This window comes from Nothobranchius furzeri, chromosome 15, assembly GCF_043380555.1.
Source record: "Nothobranchius furzeri strain GRZ-AD chromosome 15, NfurGRZ-RIMD1, whole genome shotgun sequence".
Classification (NCBI taxonomy): Eukaryota; Metazoa; Chordata; class Actinopteri; order Cyprinodontiformes; family Nothobranchiidae; genus Nothobranchius; species Nothobranchius furzeri.
The window spans coordinates 28,902,481-28,922,306 of record NC_091755.1 but is presented as its reverse complement, the minus strand read 5'-3'; the positions used below and the strand labels follow the sequence as shown (position 1 = coordinate 28,922,306).

General features: G+C 43.4%; 1 protein-coding gene across 5 annotated transcripts in view; it reads right to left on the bottom strand.

Annotated features, from left to right (window-relative positions):
• Positions 1-1,813: 1,813 nt before the first annotated feature.
• The window catches only part of samd11 (sterile alpha motif domain containing 11), a 52,450-nt gene continuing 34,437 nt past the window's right edge, over positions 1,814-19,826 (bottom strand). For 3 of the 5 annotated variants that reach the window (XM_015967684.3, XM_015967687.3, XM_015967686.3), the window contains exons 7-13: positions 15,102-15,255; positions 6,802-6,917; positions 6,315-6,393; positions 5,429-6,195; positions 3,737-3,870; positions 2,546-2,656; positions 1,814-2,285 (exon numbers count right to left, since the gene is read on the bottom strand). In XM_015967684.3, coding sequence (XP_015823170.3) covers positions 2,001-2,285; positions 2,546-2,656; positions 3,737-3,870; positions 5,429-6,195; positions 6,315-6,393; positions 6,802-6,917; positions 15,102-15,255 — 1,646 coding nt within the window. In that variant the 3' untranslated portion in view covers positions 1,814-2,000. Of the gene's footprint in view, positions 2,286-2,545; positions 2,707-3,736; positions 3,871-5,428; positions 6,196-6,314; positions 6,394-6,801; positions 6,918-15,101; positions 15,256-19,826 lie in introns of those variants that run through there. The other 2 variants (XM_015967685.3, XM_070545144.1) reach the window with 2 other exon arrangements.

Below are 19,826 nucleotides of genomic sequence, written 5' to 3'. Positions count from 1 at the left end.
TGTGGAGGTTATTGCTTCCAGAATTTAATTTTACTTTAAGATGAAACAATCAGTACAAATCAGTTTTCAGCTACTGGTGTCGGTCCTCAAAACCAGAATCTGTGCATCCCTTAATTTGTGTTTTATGCACATTTTTAATCACCAAATAAAAAATGTGATAACTGATTTTACACAGTAATCATACATTTTCACACTTTCATCCCTGGTTGTGTTACAGTTTCAAAAGCCACAAATGAGGATTGGATTCTAGTTGCTTCATCATCCGGTCACACTTCCTCTGTTGCAGTTTTCATTGAATTCAGAACATTCTGATGCAGAAGCTGCCTAAAGCTAAGGAAAGTCCCATCAGGGTTTGCTTTGAAGAGGGAAGCGTGAGGGCTGAAACGTGTGTACGCAGGGAGGGTCAGGTTTGCCCCCACAGGAGGCAGGAAGGCCCTTGGCCTTCGGCTGAACCTCGCGCTCCCAACAGCTGGAATTGAACTGAACTGTGCTCCTCATGGGTCACCTCCTCTTCCTCATCTTACACACCAGGAGACCACAGACCTCCTGCTCCAGGCTTACAGAAGAACCACAAACACCTGAGAAGAAAACAAAAGGCATCTGTGTGTTGTCTGAAGAAAACAGAAAAGAAGAGCGCTCTGTTTCTTTAGGATTTATTTCACCTGTGTGGTGAATAGAAAAATAGGATGAAAACAAAACTTTTGAAGGGAAATCTAGAGAGCATTTTGAATCCATTGCTTGCGTTGTTTTAAAAAAATCCATAAGAAATTCAATACATTTGCATTAAGAGCGTTGTGCCTTTTCTTTTCCCTGCAACCAAGAGAAAACAAACTAAAAGTATCTTTGGATCCATTTTAAGGGCTAATTTTTATACATATCATAATCTGCTTTATCTACTACATCAGAAGTCCTATAAATAATTCTGTCCTCATATTTGTATGCTGGAGTAGCATTTGAGATTTCCGCCTCGTTTTTTTTTATATTACACTATTTTCTTTATTTTTTTTAGTTTTTTTTTGTAGAAAATTAGGAACAAAAGTACCACCAAAGTTGAGCATGTCACATTTTTCAGTTAAGAAATTCTTATTCGTGCAACTACATTTAACAAAAAAAGTACCATGTAAGTAACCAGAATATTTTCATCTTAAGCGTGATTCTGTACAATTTTGCATGTTCATCCTGCCTTTGACAGTAGTCGACACAAGTGTACAATAAACAAGCTGCACACAACAATGAGACCTCTCCGTTTATGATAGCTTTAAGTGCCAGTCTACCTACGTCACCTTGAAAAGAGTCAAGGCCCTATTTCAGCATTTCCCGTTCTCTGGACCTGACCAAAAACAAAAAACAATCAGACTCGATGTGAAACTTTTCTTATTCCATCCATCCGGTATCATCTTTGGTATCAGGACAGTGGAATGCATAGTTGCAGTGATACAAGAGGGAGCTGGTCAGATCCAGTGCTATTCAGCATGTGTTTCAACTCCAGCCTCTATAACGAAAGTGCCACGCTGCCGTTTTGGCCTCGGGGAAATAGTCGAGATAAAGAGAAGGGAGAGAGGATAAAAGGGAGATGCGTCACTTTTTAATTCCCGGGCTCTGGTGGGCTTGGGCTAAGTGCAGTCAGAGATAGAAAGTCAGTGAGGAGAGCTTCCTCCTGCCCAGGAAGGAAGGAAGGGTTTCCGCTAGCGTCTGTCTGATTTGCAAGAATGTCGCATTTGTGGCGGGGCTCTGCTTCATTTTCTTGGCAGGCTGTCTGTGACCAGCTGTCCCCTTTTCCTTCTCTTTCTCTGTTCCTCTGTCACTTCTCTCCCTTCCAGCCCGGATTCTTTGGATTTCACTCATCTCCAGCCACTGCAGAGGTTGTTCAATAGTCTGTTATTCCAGTCAAATCGTTTCCTGCAAACTTAAGTTAAAATTTCTGAGAATAAAGAGGAGTCTGGTGAATGGGGTCTGACTGTGACCCCACTCGGGCTCCCTGCAACACGAATCCTGTGTTCCTATGAGGGAGTCTTAGCCTCGTATCTTCCCACCATCGCAGAGCTGGTTCCGTTCTCCTTTCTGGGGGAGGAGCACCCTGGGGTGGGGCCGCTGTATGCAGAAGAGCTGCTGCTGGTGGAGGTGGGTTGGTGTGGCAGGGACAGCGGGACGGACAGGGGGGCGTCAGATGGTGTCGTCAGGGGGTCTCGATCCCGATCAGACGGACGTAAGATGGCAGAAGGTGGAAATGGGAATGCTAGCGGGAATCCGGTCATGTAGAAGAGCCTGCCAACACGGCGTGCTACCTGAGGAGGTAAGAGAAGACCACATGACTGTCAGAGCTGCCTGCTGAGCTTCATCTGGTGGATTAAATTATGTTTTGAAACAATAATTCAGAGAGAGAAGAAGAGAGGCGGCAGGGGCAGGCTAGTTTAGGGAAGTTTAGCTATGCTACTCTAGGCTAACAAATTTCTCTGTGTCCTAAAGACAGAAACACACATTCAAACACACACAAACCTCCACTCCAACACACAAACACACACACACGGGTCTGTGATGTGTGTACCTGTGAGCGGATCTTGAGTGCAGGCCCCAGCTTTAGTCCCATGGTGTTGAGCAGATGCTCCTCAGTGAGCAGCGGCAATGTCTCTCCATCAATGGCCTGCTCCCGAAACACCTGGCAGAGACACAGCCGCTTCAGCCACAGCCCCGACATGCACACACAAACTACACACACACACACACACACACACACACACACAAGCTAAACAGGGACTCTGTTCCAAAACCGGACACACCCCAGAAAGTGATCTGATGGGGTTCAAGCAACACATCTCCCATCAAAGCCTTTTTGTCTCCATATTGTGTAGACGAGTTCACATTGGCTGGTTTCTTAGAAATCTAATGCCAGAATGACTAACAGCAGGGATGAAACATCGTTCCACCACCTTGTTGTCTTCAGATTATGTTTTCCAGATTATTTAAAGGTAACAAAATAGTTTACCAAACAAAGGTTCTTTTTTTAAGTCAAAGACTTTCATGGTTTAACAATTGCTCAACTTTGGTGTCAACGATTGACTAGCCTCAAGATTTCAAAATAAAAGTCACAATAGTGTACACAATGTATGGAGAAAAAAGGAAAGGGGATTTTAGTTTGGAAAACTTTCCATCTTGATTTTATTCTTACAATATTTGAAATTGTGTTTGTGTACTTTTCAGCTTTATTCTCAACATTTTGGTTTTATTCTGAAAACATTTTAAATTTATCCTCAAAACTGGGAAACTCTTGAAATTGTGTTTGTTTGTTTTTTCTTCAGCATTGCACTACGTCTAAAGAGCAGCAGTGTCGTTATGAATAAATAACTTTTCTTTATAAAAACTGTTAGATTTAAACAATTTTATCGTGAAAAAAATGGGTAGCTGATTTTGGAACAGCGTGTATCAACACATTCAATTCAAAAACACTTTATTAATCCCAGAGGGAAAATGATTGCCGTAGTAGCTTAGACTCGCACAAGATGTTCACACTTACATGCACTTTAAACCAACTCTCATTCATACAAAGCCCACAAATGTGACAAAACTAAACTTGACCATCCATGCAGCTGCACACATCCACATTAAACTCAAAAAACAAAACTAACAGCTGCTGAAGTGCCTCTATATGGACAAAACAATGTCTTTGTCACCTTTCCTCTGTGGTTAATAAGCCTGCCTCTTGCCTCTCTCTCTCTTTTCTCTCTCCATGTCCTCTTACCTGTGCATATTCTGCACATCCAGCCAGGCTGCTTATAAAGCCACACACATCCTCCACACTCCACTTGCTGATGTCCTCCACAGGGTTGGATGTGGCCGAGTCTTCCCCTTCCACGAAAAGACCTCCCAAAGAGCCTGAAAAAGCAGCAGTATTTGAAAATTATGTGTCATTTTATATATATATATATATATATATATATATATATATATATATATATATATATATATATATATATATATATATATATATATACTGGCTGGATACAAAACTGTGTCATATGTCACAAACTGCCATTAAGCAATGACGGGTTTGAAAAGGAGACGATAACGAGAGGAGCGGATGGACTTTAAGTCAATGTGGACGGATTGTGTTAATCGATGGAGGTGAATCAAAGAGATCAATGAGTCTGAGTGTTTTTAGTGATCGATTTTTCTGAAGGACGTTAAATGCCTGTCACCAAACAAGTGAGAGGAAGTTTCAAACCACTCCATGGTTGGATATTTTGCTTCCATGAAGCAAGACTTTCTTGAAAATTTTTAAGATAATCTTAAAAGTTTTTCAGGCTTCCTGAATGGTCTTCTAATGTGTTGAGGTTACCAAGATTATAACTGCATTACTTGGTTCTTTTTCCAACACAGCAAAAGAGTTCTGCCTTGTTTCTGCTGATGTTTTGGCTGTAGCCTTCCTCAGAGCTCACCGCTGTTGTCGGCGTCACTTCCTTCTTCATTTACCCGCGGGCAGCAGAGGGTGACACCGTCCTCTGCTGCCCGCGCTCTCCTCGTCGATGACACAGTCCCATGCGTGATCCAATGTGTAGACCCCATCGTCCCTGTTCATGGTTGTATCCACGTCTCCTTATTTCTATAGCTTCCCAAATCCATCTTTTGTGTTTTGGTTGTTCGGTGTTTATGATTCTTGTTCTGTCCCAGTCCATTATAGGATTTTCTCTTGTGCAGTGCTCTGTTACGGCTGATTTCTTTACCGTCCTTAGCTGCCCGCGGATAAACGGAGAAGGAAGGGACGCCAACAAAAGTGAGTTTTGAGGAAGGCTCCAGCGTCACAAAGTCAGAAAAAACAAAGTAAAACAACTCGTTTGCTGTGTTGGAAAAAGAACCACGTAGAATGAACCTACAAAAGATGTTGCCAAGATTATATTTGTAAAATTTTAATTTATAAAATCCAGATAACACACCCATTAGTGCAATCAAATCCCTGTGTAAGAGGCATAGTGCTGTGTCTGTATAAAGTTTGTAATTGTTCACTTTTAATTGTGTGCATGCAGGTAGGAGTTTGGGTTGGGGCGCTGGCTTGTCCTTGTTCCTCTCAGGTACTTTTTACATAATCAAAAGGCAAAGACTCTTCGAAAACAGTCAGGTGGTGGAGTGGAAGAAGCATGATGTTTTTGCCCCCTAAATTGTTAAAACTCGCTAAATTCTTGTAATATTTTAAGTCAAAACTGATTTTTAATTTTTATGTATAATCTTTGAACTGCTGCTGTAAATCCACGTGTCTGTAAACAACCCCCATCCCCTTTCTGCCCTCGTGACTCTGGTGTTGCTGGTGTGCCTGTAGGTCACGCTGAGGTCAGAGGCAGGACCCCTAACAAGTAAAGGTCTCCACGTTAGAGACACACACACACTGAGCGACGCTAATGGGTTTCACATGTCACATGTGTGTGTTTGAGTTGCTCACCAGCGTGAAAGTAAGGGTTGGTGTAGGGGAATCCGAATGGCAGCGACTGTGCATGAAGAGCATGCAGCGGCGGCATGAAACCTGGTGGCAGGTGGTATTTTAGATCAGTCTTGCCCAGTCCGGGGGTGAAAATGTGCCGACTAGGTGAGTCAGTGTCTGCTGAACTACAAGGAGCGCTCAGCCTGTCTGAGCTCTCTCCAGCTTCTTTGGCACTTTCACAGCCTCCCTTACAGCCAGTCTCTTTCCCCCTGTTTCGTTCTCTGTCTCTGGACTTATTGCTGGACCGGGCACCCTCTTGCCTCTCCTCACACATCTCTGTCTCGCTGTCTGAGTCCTTCATCTCTTCATCATGCACATCCATGTCTCTGTCTTCTCTTCCTCCTCTGTGATCTCCAACACAAATCTGTGCTTGGGCTTCCCTGCGATTACCTCTCCTGGATTCAGGATCGGGCCCAGCCGTGGAGCTTTGTGCCTGGTTATCTTTGGGTGTGGAGGACGCTCCTGGTTGCTGCTGCTGGTTGACAGTTAGGAGGGGTGTGGCAGCACCGTGGCGAAGCACCAGCATTGCATTAGAGCGTCGAGCCAGCTCCTCACGAAGGGGATGCCCCTCTGGGATGTCATGGAGACTCCGCAGGGCAGGATGGTCGGGGGGCAAGCCAGGAGGCAGAGCTCCCAACAGGTCTGAGCCCAGCAGACGCTGCTGCTGCTGCTGCTGGTGGAGACTCTCCAACTCCTTCTGTCTCAGCAGCTCCGCTGACATCTCAAGTCTGAAGCAGTGAAACACACAAAGACTTTCATGTTCTGGTAAAACTAAAGTTCAGTCACACATTAAATCCACATCACAACACCTAAAGACATTTTTGAAATACAAAACATAGAAACACACCTGGCTAGGTTCTGCTTCCTTAAAAGTTCTTGTTGCCGTGCAAGAATCTCAGCTTGAGCTGGCTGGAGAAACCCATAACCTGGTAAAAATCAGAGCAGAAGAGCAAAGAAAATGTCAGTTAAAGAAACACCCAAATGAATGATAACATCTCACAATTAAATTGGTTTAAAAGTGGTGGAAAGAAAATGTTTAATCAAGAAGTTGCAGCTTGTTTTAGTATTTCCATTCTGTGCTTTTTTAAACGTCCATTTAAAAACGTTAGAAAAAAAAGCACACTTACATTCTACAGCAGAAAATTCACATGATGACTTTGTTTATTTTTATTTTTCAGCATCAGACCTTTTTTCTTCTCTATTATTTAATGACAACTTTTAGGATAGATTTGCTTTTATGAAAACCCTTTGCATTAAGTAGAGGAAAATGCTAATGAAACAGAGCGGTGACATGTTTTATTTCAGCTGGAAGAGAAGCTTTACTGGAGATTTACCGGGGGCCTGGCAGAGAGCGGAGGGCATGCCCAGGAATGGAGGCCGCAGGTGAGGTCCTAAGGCGATGTGAGGAGCAGTCGGGGGGGACAGGAGGGGTGGAGGATGGGACAAATCTCTGAGGAAGAGAAGATTTAAACTTGGGTTTAGTCATAAAGTAAAATAGTTCCCTTCTCGCAATGAGTTTCTGTTCTCAGCACATCACTCTTTCTCTCTCTGTGTGTGTGTGTGTGTGTGTGTGTTTTCTACCACACCAGTGCATGTGGTATATTTTTATCAGTAGCACTCCAGAGGCCCCGATGTCGCCTCAGTGCCAGTCTTGTCACGCCGCAGCAAGTGCCGCCGGCCATTGCTGTACCCTGGACTAGAGCCTTTCCTTCCCCTGCAGCCTCTCTCTCTCTCTCTCTCTCTCTCTCTCACACACACACACACACACACACACACACACACACACACACACACACACACACACACACACACACACACACAAATCTAGACTCACACACATAATGAGGGCTGAATGCACAATGCCAGTGTGTCATGCTCCGACAGCTGGGACGGCCCCTGCATCTTGACCGGGGCCACGGGCTGAAGGACCTCCTAATTAACACTCATCCCTCCTCTCCTCGCTCCTTTTCTAGCGCCCCTCTCTGTCTTTCTCCCTCTCACTCCCTGAAAAGATGGAGCATCCTGCAACTTGTGCTTCTGAAAAGGCCTCTCCATTATTGGCTTGGTCTTTTGTCCTCTTTGAGGGAGAAAGGTGCCTCTCACCTTTCCCCTTTAGTTTCAGTCTTAACCATCTTTTTTTCCAGTCTTCACTTTCATCCATTTACTTCTGTGACCTGTTCACTGATTTAATTTTTGTCCCAATTCCATGTAATGTCTTTGACCTTTACCATATTTTCTTACAGTTTTTATCCTTCTGTTTACCCTCTTCTCTTCCTCCTGCTTCTCAGCTTCATGCACGTCTTTAAGGGGATGTGGTGATATACAGATGCACACAAAGTTGTCACAAAGTGAAGCATTTGCAATGGGACCCTCTGCAGATCTCAACGCGTGTGACGTTTTGAGCCAGGATTGCATGCTGATGCTGTCCACAGCTGTCTTCGGAGCCTTTTCTGGACTTGATCTACAGCTCCCTACAAACACTTCTCCGCTTCACATTCCTGCTTTTTGTCCTCCGGAGCTTCAGCTGCTATCACACCAATCAGTGCTCAGTTGTGTGCGCCTGCCACTGAACAAACGCATACATGGGAAAAAAGCTGAGGAAAACAACAAAGTCAAACCCAACACTGGGAAGCGTGAAACCACAAGTATTGTTTTGAAACTGTTCAAATTAGCCAGCGCCTGTGTGTCTCCCGCCTCTCTAAACCGTGAGGAAAGGGAAGAGGGCACAGGAGCAACAGAAGGGAGACGGGATTTAGGGGAGAGGGTGGAGTTTGGTGTGTGTGTGTGTGTGTGTGTGTGTGTGTGTGTGTGTGTGTGTGTGTGTGTGTGTGTGTGTGTGTGTGTGTGCGTGCGTGCATCGATTGCCTCTGAAATGTTAATACTAATCGTATAACCGCTCTCTCCGGCGGTGCCTCGCACTCCAGTGGCAGCTCCAATTAATCTTAGGTGAGGGCTGTGGTGCGTGACCCCGGAGCTGCTAGCCTGGACCCCGTTAGCCGTTGCTTATGTAATTACACCGCCCAGTGTGTAATCACCTGGCCTAATCCCTCAGGGCTAGCAATTAGCCCTGAGACACACAGTTCCAACAGGCTACGTGACGGCGTCCGCAAAAACTCCCATCCACCCCCGTCACAGCTCCTGCACGCCAACCCCCCTCCATCTCTTTCTGATATTCCCTCTTTTTTCCCTCTCTTTGGACCGCCATGCTTAGCGTTAGCCCACAGATGAATAACGGTCAATTAAAGCTGCATGACTGGGGCTGCCAGGCGTCTGCGCCACCATAATTAAGCCTAATCACGGGGAGTAAGAGAGCGAGGGAAAGAGTGTGTCTGACACTCCTCTCCTCTCCCTCCCTTCCTCCATCTCTCCCTCTCTCCCTTCTTTCATGCAAGGCAATTTTGAGGAAGAAGTGGCAGACATTTTGCTCTGAGAATGTGTGTTTGTTTGCAACATGTCTTGTCTCTTTCAGAGTGTGTGGTTTTCTTTTTTGCACTACCTGTGCATTTTGTTGGCAAACCACTGACATGCTATAAAAAGATGAGGGACAAACATCCACCTAGTTTTTGTGAGAGTGGGGGGAAAAAGAAGACAGATTCACAAATGTGAGGTGGACTCATAATCACACCGAAGTCTATCACTGGACTCTGTCTGTCTGAGCCTGCAGTGAGGCCATGGGCTCATGGGGAATTCACTGGTGTGTGGCGACTTGTCAGAATGGCGACGGCGGCCCTGTGCTGCAACAGCACAGGGTGTGTTTATGTGTGTGTGTGTGTGTGTGTGTGTGTGTGTGTGTGTGTGTGTGTGTGTGTGTGTGTGTGTGTGTGTGTGTGTGCGTAGGGGCTGCCCTTAATGACTGAAGCGTGGGGGGATTAGGAGCGCCGCGCGGCCGCCTTCGGCTCCCTCTCCGCAGGAACACATTTACACAGGAAGCTCATTAAAATGGATGAGACTCCCTCCACGCTTGCTCTCTCCCTCCCTCTATCTCAGTCACTCCCTGCACCTCCTCCCCTCCCTCCTCCTTCGCCTTATCGCACACTCTTTCCATCTCCTTACTCGGTGTGTTGGTTCATCTCTCTCCGTCACCTTGCCGTCTCTTGCTTCACTTTCCTCATCCCTGTTTTATGTTTCCATACTTTTCTCTTCCTGCATCTCACCCTCCCTCTTCACTTTTTCTCCATCCTCCCCCTTATTTGCCTTGCACATGTTTGGTGAGCTTAGTGCCATTTAAGGCCAGACAAATGGAGCGCCAGGCTCTAAGCCTATCGAGCAGCCCTAATGATTTGTTTTTAACAATGGGCCCTAATGGGCCCCGGATAATCAATGATGAGGGGTCGATGGAAAGGTGAGCTGTGGAGAGTTAGAGAGGGAAAACGGAGAGAGCTTCCATCTCTAACTTACTTTCTTTTATTTCACTGGTGCTTTTTTGTTTTGCTTAATAGTTATTTCCATTATTTTTTTCTTCATCCCTATCTCATAAAAGTATTCAATACAGAGCCTGTACAGTCTTTGCTGCATACTCAGATGTATACACACTCTTTACACTATTGTTTTATTCCTCGGTGTCTCATTTTTAAACCTGTTGGCTCCAGCATCCTTAACTCATCCCATGAAGGGCTTTGTTTTACATGTGGAGCCAGCTTTTATGAAGGCAGCTGAAGAAAACATTTTTCTATGGACCCCACACAAGGGCATTGTCATGTTAAAGCATTAAGAGCGGCTTCCCTAAACGGGAGCTACAAAGGCAAATGCAAACTGCTGCTTAAAGACAACGTTATGCTTCGTCACTTAGATTTTCTTCAAGAAGAAGTAAAGAGTCCAAAAACCATTGTCCTGCTTGGAAACATTTCTCCACCAGTAGAAGCTGGTGAATACAGCTGAGGCGTCTGCTCTTTTCATGAGAGGCAAGGAAGACATCAACATATTTTTGTAAATTATCACCAGATCTAAAAAATATATATTTTAAACTTCTGAAGAAAATTTTAACTGCGGCATCTTCGAGCCTGGAAATGAAATGGTCACAGAGTCAAAGGACTACTGTGCTCCTTTAGGGATTCGTCCTTGTCTAAGCCCCTTTAGTTTGTCTTTTATGGCAATGAGCAAAAGTCTTGAGTCATTTTTCATTTTTAAGTATTTTTCTTCCAAGCCACCAGACTTTCCTGTAATCTTTTAAACTGGTCTTGATCAATAGATTTCCAGACTTTCTGACGGTTTTAAAAAGATTTTCCATGAACATTGACTGTTTTGTCCGATAAACAAAACTTTCCTAAGTATTGTGCATATTTCTTTTTAGCTAATTCTGTAGTACAATTAACCCTCTCAGGCTCAAAATAAGTTTTGATCAAAGGACGAACAACTTAGTCCTTCAGGGGTACTTCTGAGTTAAAAAATGCTCATGAAATACGTATGTGGCGTAACCAGGTAGGTACACCCGCCTCCAGAGGGTTAAACAAATAAATTTATGTTCTGGACAAGCACTTCCCTCAAAACTAAATAAACAAGAGGCACAAGTTAAAACTTTAGGTAACTAATAGTGGTGTGTGTATTGGCAAGAATAGCAATATGATACACACTCACCAGTGTAATGGGGTGAAAATTAATTTAAGATACTTAAATTAATAGCAAAAGTTTATTTATTAAACAGAAGATTCGGTAAGATTCTTTTCATTCGATAAAAGGAAATGCAACCCTTTTCTGTGTTTCGTTTCAATAACGAGGCAAGTTTAAAATGAAGAAGATTTATTACTAACAATTTTAAACTAAGGATTTGAAACGGCAATTTTAATGACAATTCTCAACAGCTTTGATATTAAACTTGTTTAAAAGCAAACCTGTGTTGGATGGAAAACTAATTTGAGAATGATGAGTTTTGGATGCGTGAATGGAGTTCTCAGGTTTCTTTCAGAGGAATGAAAGGTTCTGGGTGAAAATGATGTTTTGCGGATAACTGAGTTATTTTGAGAGAAACAGCATCAAACACCATCTATTGTGTTCTACCTCACCCAAACAGGGACCCCTTTGCGGATCCGGACATCAGGAGGATGGGTTTCATCCAAGGTGACACTTCGGCTGGTAGAGTAGGCGCAAGTGTCCGATGGTCCGGTCCAGAGATGTCCTGGGTACATGGCTGTATGAAGCGTTTGGCAGATGAACGTTCTCGTATTTAACTTAACTTCAGAAATCAATGACTCTGGGAGAGTCTTCGTTAGTTGGTTTGTTTCGTTTGTTCTTTAGCCATTCTTGTCGGCGTGACAGAACAGCAGGCAGAGGGTCAGGGCGGCCGTCCCTGGCTCCTCAGGATGATGTCTTGTTCATAACTGGACGTGAAATCTGTGATGGTTAGGTTTTACCAAAACTCTCAGACCACTCCCACTCTCTCCGGAAGAAAGCTTGCTCATGCGTCAACAAAACATGTGATGCAGTTATTGTTTATCTGAACTCTCTGTTGGCTGGATAAGGTGACTTGACCTTCTGTTGAACACATCTTTATAATCATTATAATTAATAATTATTATACCCAAAGCATAATAATCCATTTCATGTAATTAAGATACCTTTATAATGAACCAAGTGATCATGTTGTAATGATTATATTAAACAGTAAAAAAACAATGAGTTTATTAATTAGTATCTAATTATTATCATTGTGGCTTGAAGTGTCCTTCTTCTGGGACGGAACAACAGATATGATGTTATGGTCTTGGCTAGACATCGTGGTTCCTTGGGTTTAATCTGTGGATTCAAAGTACTGTTTGACCCAGCTTGACCCAGCTGGGCAAATGTGACCTTTGGCACAAATCAGAGAACCTTCATGCCGTTACACCAGCCACTTTATTGGGTACACCTTGCTACTATTGGGTTGGACCTGCTTTTGCCCTCAGAACTGCCTTAATCCCTCGTGGCATAGATTCAACAAGATACTGGAAACATTTTGGTCCATATTGACATGACAGCATCAGCAGTTGCTGCAGATTTTTCAGCTGCACATCCATGATGCAAATCTCTTGTTTCACTGCATCCCAAAGGTGCTCTATGGGATTGAGATCTGGTGTCTGTGGAGGCCGTTTGAGTACAGTGAACTCATTGTCATGTTCAAGGAATCAGTCTGAGATTATTTGAGCTTTATGACATGGTGCATTATCCTGCTGGGAGTAGCCATCAGAACTGTGGTCATAAAGGGATGGACATGGTCAGCAACAATACTCAGGTAGGCTGTGGTGTTGCAATGATCAGCTAGTACTAAGGGACCCAAAGTGTGCCAAGAAAAAGACCTCCACACCATTACACCACCAGCAGCAGCCTGAACCATTGATACAAGGCAGGAAGGATCCATGCTTTCATGTTGTTGACGCCAAACTCTGACCCTGCCATCTGAATTTTGCAGCAGAAATCGAGACTCATCAGACCAGGCAACATTTTTCCGATCTTCTATTGTCCAGTTTTAACGAGCCTGTGCGAATTTCAGCCTCAGTTTCCTGTTCTTAGTTGACAGGAGTGGAATCCGGTGTGGTCTTCTGCTGCCCTAGCCCATCCGCCTCAAGGTTCAACGTGTTGTGCATTCAGAGATGGTTGTCCGTGAAAATCCCATAAGATCAGCAGTTTCTGAAATAGTCAGACCAGCCTGTCTGGCACCAATAATCATGCCATATTCAAAGTCACTTAAATCACCTTTCTTCCCTATTCTGAAGCTCAGTTTGAAATGCAACGGATCATCTTGACCATGTCAACATGCCTAAATGCACTGAGTTGCCACCATGGGATTGGCTGAGCGGTCATTAGCGTAAACGAGCAGTTGGACAGGTGTACCCAATAAAGTGACCAGTGAGTGTAAATCACAATACAGGGGAGACGATACGATAAATTGTGATATTAAAAGCAAGATGATATTTGCAAATTTTTAGGCTGAATTCGATTGGAAAACTCAGGCCAGACACTTCCAAGACATATCCAGTGTCATCCTGACATACAGTTGTTCCGCCAGAATGAAAGCAGTAAAAACTGTTGTCACCTAGCAGTCAGAGTTTGGAAAAAAATTGAAACACTGCTTCAAAAAATTGATTCTGTCTCATAACATGAAATACTGCAATATTTTAGTGTATCGATATTGTCTTATATCCCTAGTAGCTAATGTAGAACAATTAAGCTAACAGAAACAATAATGCATTTATCCAGGTGAACATTTGAACTCAGGTGTTGACCCAGGACTAGGACTGGGAACTGCACATCCTACATCTGAATCCTGGTTTCATCCAAGTTAGCATCATTTTAAAGCTGAATACTAAAAGGATCAACATTTGTTGTGCAGATTTTAGAGCACGGCCCTGTGATATGCAAAGAAATCGATAAACCTTGTGAGCATTTAAGACATTTGAAACTCTCATAAATTTGCAATCAGTAGCCAACAATTGTAGCCCAGTAAGAAACAGGCAGAATATGATAAAATCTTACCATTGGCTCCATTGAGATGTCATCTAATCTTAAATATGAGTTATTTTCGTCTGCCTGAATTTGTGTCCTTATTGCACTTTTCTACTTGAACTCTCTTCTGGGACAGGTAAAGAAAAATATTCTACATAACTCTTTTTTAATTTTCATCCAAAACATACATGTAGAGAGGAAGGAGCTTAGAGAGAGCTTACAGGAGCTGGGCAGAGTTAGATAGAAATGGATGGATGAATGGTGAGGCCTGGTTAACTCTCCTTGGTCCTTTGTGGCTAATTACTCAGTGTTCTGTCAGAGAACAGCCGCAGCTCACAGAGTACATTCACACTGCACCACTGGCCTCACACACACGCACACACACACACACACACACACACACACACACACACACACACACACACACACACACACACACACACACACACACACACACACATTAGCAGACATATTCACACAAACAAACTCAGATTTAGTACGCACAAATGAGCACGCATGGAGACCGCCAGCTTGAAAAATGGAACCAACCAACAAACACACACCCCCACCTCCACTCGCCTTAACACACAAAACTTTATACACCCCCACTGTCTCCCAGAGCTGCACCACACAGCGCCTGACCGCTCTGCTTCCTGCTTATTTCCGCCTCACCAATCTCTCTCTTTCTGTCTCCTTCACACACACACACACACTCACACACAAACACACCCCCTGCTGCCGCACCGCCGGCCCATTATCGATCCCCCGCCTCTCCCCGCGCCACATAAATAATCGACAAGCAATTACCCGCCCACTCCCGCTGCCCCCGGCTTTGTTTGGGAGGTGCAGGGGCCAGCGCTGGGGGGAAGAGGAGGGAGGAAGAACAGGCATGCAGCTCCACAGCGGTAGCCAGGAGGTTATAGGATCCTTAGTTTAGACACGTATGTGGAAATACACACATTCGCACAAGGATGAAGTAGCAGCACAGTGAAAAAGCTCAGCACGAGATCAGATATGGCTCATGAAGTAAAAACTGAGCAGAAGAATAAAAAGCAACAATGTGCTGATGCAAACTGACAGGTGATTAACTCTTTCTGCTCCACTGGAGGAGGAGGAGGATGTGTTGTTTTGTTCATGATGAACATTGCTGGTACTGTAAGCAGGAAATGGATGTAGTTTCAAACAACAGCCACAGCTCAGAAATGCAGATTGTTTTTACCTGTCGGTGTAATGTGCGTCTCGGTGCTGCGGGAGGCCCTGCTTACGTCTCTGGCTGGATGATGAGGAGCTGCCCGCTGACGGCAGGTGAGCTTCTAACGCTGCAGAATTCCTGACTGCTGCAACCAGCGCCTCCTGACGAGCACGCAGCATGTCTGAAGAAAGAGGGAAGACAAAGCGGGCAATCACAAATAGCAAAATGAAGATGATGGATGGAAAAACAAACTAGGCGTTTATCTTTCTCCTGTTTAAGTTATCAACAAAAATCTGCAACAGCCAACATGAAGGAGCAAAAAGCTTGTTCACTATTTAGACTTTCAGAAATTAGAAATAGGAGATATACAGCTGCTATAGCAAATCTGGGAAACAAGTTAACTGTTTTTGTGTCTCTTAATAATGTTCCAACAGCTATAAATATATTGTGGAGATAAAAAAAGTTTTTTTTAAATTAATAAAGTGGTTCTCTCACATTAGTCTAAAAACTTCCACCAATAACACATTTTGGACCAAAAACAACCATTGGAACATCAGTTGTCAGTCTGACTGAACCGCCGCACTTCCCTGGGTCCTCCACACACAGACAACAAAAGACATGTGGACCTAGAACATGTCGACTGGGGTTTAGCAATCTCTCGCATCCTCTAGCAATGTGGGCATCCGGTTCCAGCAGAAGCATCTCTGGGAAGATACCCAAGGAAAAGGATGGGTGTTCCGTGACTGTGTTTGTATTCAAAACCTAGCTTGTTTGCAGATTCGCTATAACAGCTTAAAGGTCAAAATAATTACTGTATTTAATACAGTTTATATCAGGGCTATTCAAGTTTGGGCCTCGAGAACTGGTATCCAGCATGTTTTAGTGAGGTCCCTGGTCCAACACCGAAGATTAAGTTGTTGAATCACCTTTGCAGCAGCTCATCAGGCTCTGCAGGAACCTGTTAATCACCAGCTGATTGAAATCAGGTGTGAAGCAGGGTTAAAACTAAATCGTGCTGGATACCGGCCCTCGAGGGCCAGAATTGAATAGCCCTGGTCTATATTCTACAGGACTGATGAGCTAATGGCTAGTCTGAGCTCACCTAAGACTGAAATGTTCTGTTGCTGTTTTAAAACAGCTTCAAACGCTTACGTTATGATAGTGGATGCATCATTATTTAATAAGTTTTTACACCACCATCACACAGTTATTGTGGTGGTTTATAATGGTGTAAAGCTTCATAAAATAAGTTCTGCATGACCTGCTGTGACGTATAGGAGATTGGAGCTGTATTAAGAAGACAGCTATCCACTTTGGTCATGGCTGTGCACAACTAGCTGTTAGCTCATCAGTCTTAAAGGATGTAAACTCTGTTTCTCTATAGGAGGGATATGGAAGCCCCATAAAAACTCTACCAGTTTGATTCAACCTTAAATCAATTATTTTCTAATGTAAGTTACTTCAGAAAATTAACTGTGTACACAATGTTAAATTAGGAAAATGAGACAAGTTCTGAAGACACAAGAATTTACACTGCTACATCAGAAAATAAAAGACAAAAAAATAAAGTTTCAACATCTGCATAAAGAATCTAAGCTTGACTGTTTTTTCATGCAAACAGCCAAAGAAGCAACATCATACAACAAGTCCAGAGTGTTTTTACACCTCTCCACCACCAGCACAATCATGCCTTCTCCCTCCATCTCTGCCTGCCCTCTGCCTCCACCTCCTGCCCTCAAACGCTCGCCTCATTCCACCTCTTCCTTCCCTCTGCCTCCTTTTCTTCCTCACAGGAGATGAGGACTCATCATTATCAGCCGGGCCAGGCCACACCAGGAGACATGGCTTCTAATGAGAGAAAAATCCATCCGTCTCTTTCTCTCCTCCCTCTCGCTCCCTGCCTCAATCTATCCACTCCCCCCTCTTCCACTAACAGACACACAAATCCGCACACACACACACACCCCTCCAACCCTCCACCACCCTTTTTTTAATTAGACAGATCCCTCGGGAGGTAGGGGGCCATTTCCGCCGCCGGTACGGGTGTGATGTGTGTTTTTGTGTGGCTGTGATTTAGCTGCCTGTGTGTGTGTGTGTGTGTGTGTGTGTGTGTGTGTGTGTGTGTGTGTGTGTGTGTGTGTGTGTGTGTGTGTGTGTGTGTGTGTGTGTGTGTGTGTGTGTGTGTGTGTGTGTGTGTGTGTGTGTGTGTGCTGAAGCAGCTGAGTGGGCGCCAGGGTGGTGGTGGGGGTGAAGCGACAGATATTAATGCGGCCAAGCTCCGGTGTATCGATCTGTTTGCTGCGCCAGGCCGCAGGGGACTCGGCTGGCGGCAGACAAGGGTGTGTGTGTGTGTGTGTGTGTGTACATGTTTGTGTAGTAGGGGATGTAGTTGGGGTGGGTTGTGAAAGATAAGAGAAGGATGAGAGGGAACTGAAGCCCTAGAGCATGCACACACACACACACACACACACACACACACACACACACACACACACACACACACACACACACACACACACACACACACACACTCACAGACACACACACACACACACACACACACACACACACACACACACACACACACACACACACACACACACACACACACACACACACACAGTCTCTGCACTTGTGACGATGTGGAGCAAGTGACCTTTGTGTATTTTGTGGTCACCATCCCACCAATTGTTTTGTATGACTGGCTAAGTTAAAGGAATACTTTTGCTGTTTTTCATTATTGTACCTTGTTCAATAAAGTTCAAGCCTTAAAACAAATCAGTGCTGCAGAAGCAGCCACATACAAACTTCTGGAATAATGGCAAACACTGAAAACACACAGATGTTTGGCAACAATGAGTGAATTCGGAAATCCTCTTTACCCATTTCACAACACATTTAGCAATAGGAAAAAGGCTGCAGATGTTTCCCGGGGACACTAACAAGCGATGAACACAGCTGGAAATGTTTGCCGTAACCATAGTCACTCATAAAGTTTTTAATGTTGATGATTTGGTATCGAAGAATAAACTAGAGCAACTCATTTTGATATATTTCTGTCTGACTGTTTTAACTGAAATGTTTCCAAGGCAACATTTCAATGCATTTATTTATTTTATTTATTTGTTTATTCAACAGGGACAGTAAACATTAACCCCTTAAATTTCCAGGTTTAATGAACGCAATGGGGGTTTGTCCTACGGGGCTAAGGGGTTAATGTACATTTCTGTAAATGTGTCCGTGTTGGCTCCAGAGCTAATTGTCAACTGTTGTCCCTGAGCAAGTTGTATTTTACCAAACACAAATAAAAAATCTAGTCATGAAGCAAGTAAGTATAAAGTTAACGCTGTGTACACACAACATCAAAGATTAAAAGTTATTTTTGTTAAAAAGTAGTAGAAGAAGAAAAAGAAAAGAAAAAGAAGAAAAAAGGGGTAAAAAAGGAAACTGACAGTGACAAAGACAGTTAAATTGGTGCTTGGGCAGGTCATACTTCCTTAAAAGAGATAAACTTCTTGGACGCCTGGGAGCCTTTATAACTTGTGTTGTAAAAAATAATGTTTAGTGGGTAAAATGGTGGTGAGATTTTAACCACTGTTTTAGCTGAGTTTTGAACTAGGTGGTAAACGTGGGACATTCTCTTATAATGAATGGAATACTGTTCCAAATATGGATGCCCTTTACTGAAAGAACAGACTGTCCAAAGGTGGTTCGTCACAGTCCACTCTGACCATGGACTTAGTGGCTCTATCCAGAGTAGATTTAAATTTTATGAATTCCGTTAATGGTGACGACGCCAAACCATGGAGTATTTTGTATATCATACAGGCAAATTTAAAGCATTTAAATTTTTCCAAATTCATATTATTGTATGTTTCCAAGATGCAGCAATGGTGGCATTAAATAGGTTTTGGGGTAAGTATTTTTAATGTTCTTTTATCTATTTTTCTAAAAGCTGTTTCTTTTGTAAGAGACCAGTTTGTGAAGCAGTATTATACATGCGAGAGCACCATAGCATGCATGAACATCCTCGTAGCAAGTGTCATTGATGATCAAATGCATCTGAAAGTATTTAAGCTGTTTTTTATTGTTTTAGAGATCTTCTTTACATGACTTTTAAATGTGGCTGGTTTCCTGTGTATTTTTTGCAGGACTGTATATTACAGCATCGTCTGCATACATTTGGATGTGGGTGTTTTTTGCATACTTGCGGAAGATCATTTACGTACAGTGAAAGGAGGACTGGTCCTACAACGGAACCTTGCGGGACTCCTACTGAACAATATTCATAAGCTCATTTGACCCCACTTACCACAACACACTGAGTTCTGTTGGTAAGGTACAATTTCGCCCATTTTATTGCTTGCTCTTAGAAATTGAAGTGAGTTAATTTGGTTAGGAGGAGTCTGTGGTCGACGGTGTCAAAAGCCTTTTAAGAACCAGGAACACAGCACCAACACAACTACTTTAATCCAACAAGCTCTTTGTTTTTTCCAGAAACACAGTGATTGCACACTCTGGTGAATAATGGGTGTTCAGTTAAGACATTTACTACCCACTACTACATTATTTAAGATGTTTACGGTAAGATGTTAATTGGTCTGAAACAGTGTTTATCTGTTCTGTCCCCAGTTTTGAAAAGTGGACCAATCACACCTACTTTCCATGCGACTGCGACTGTGGAATGCTTATTTGACAAATGAACCACATAAGTGATTGGTTTTATTAGTGTATCCTTATGTTCTTTTAAAA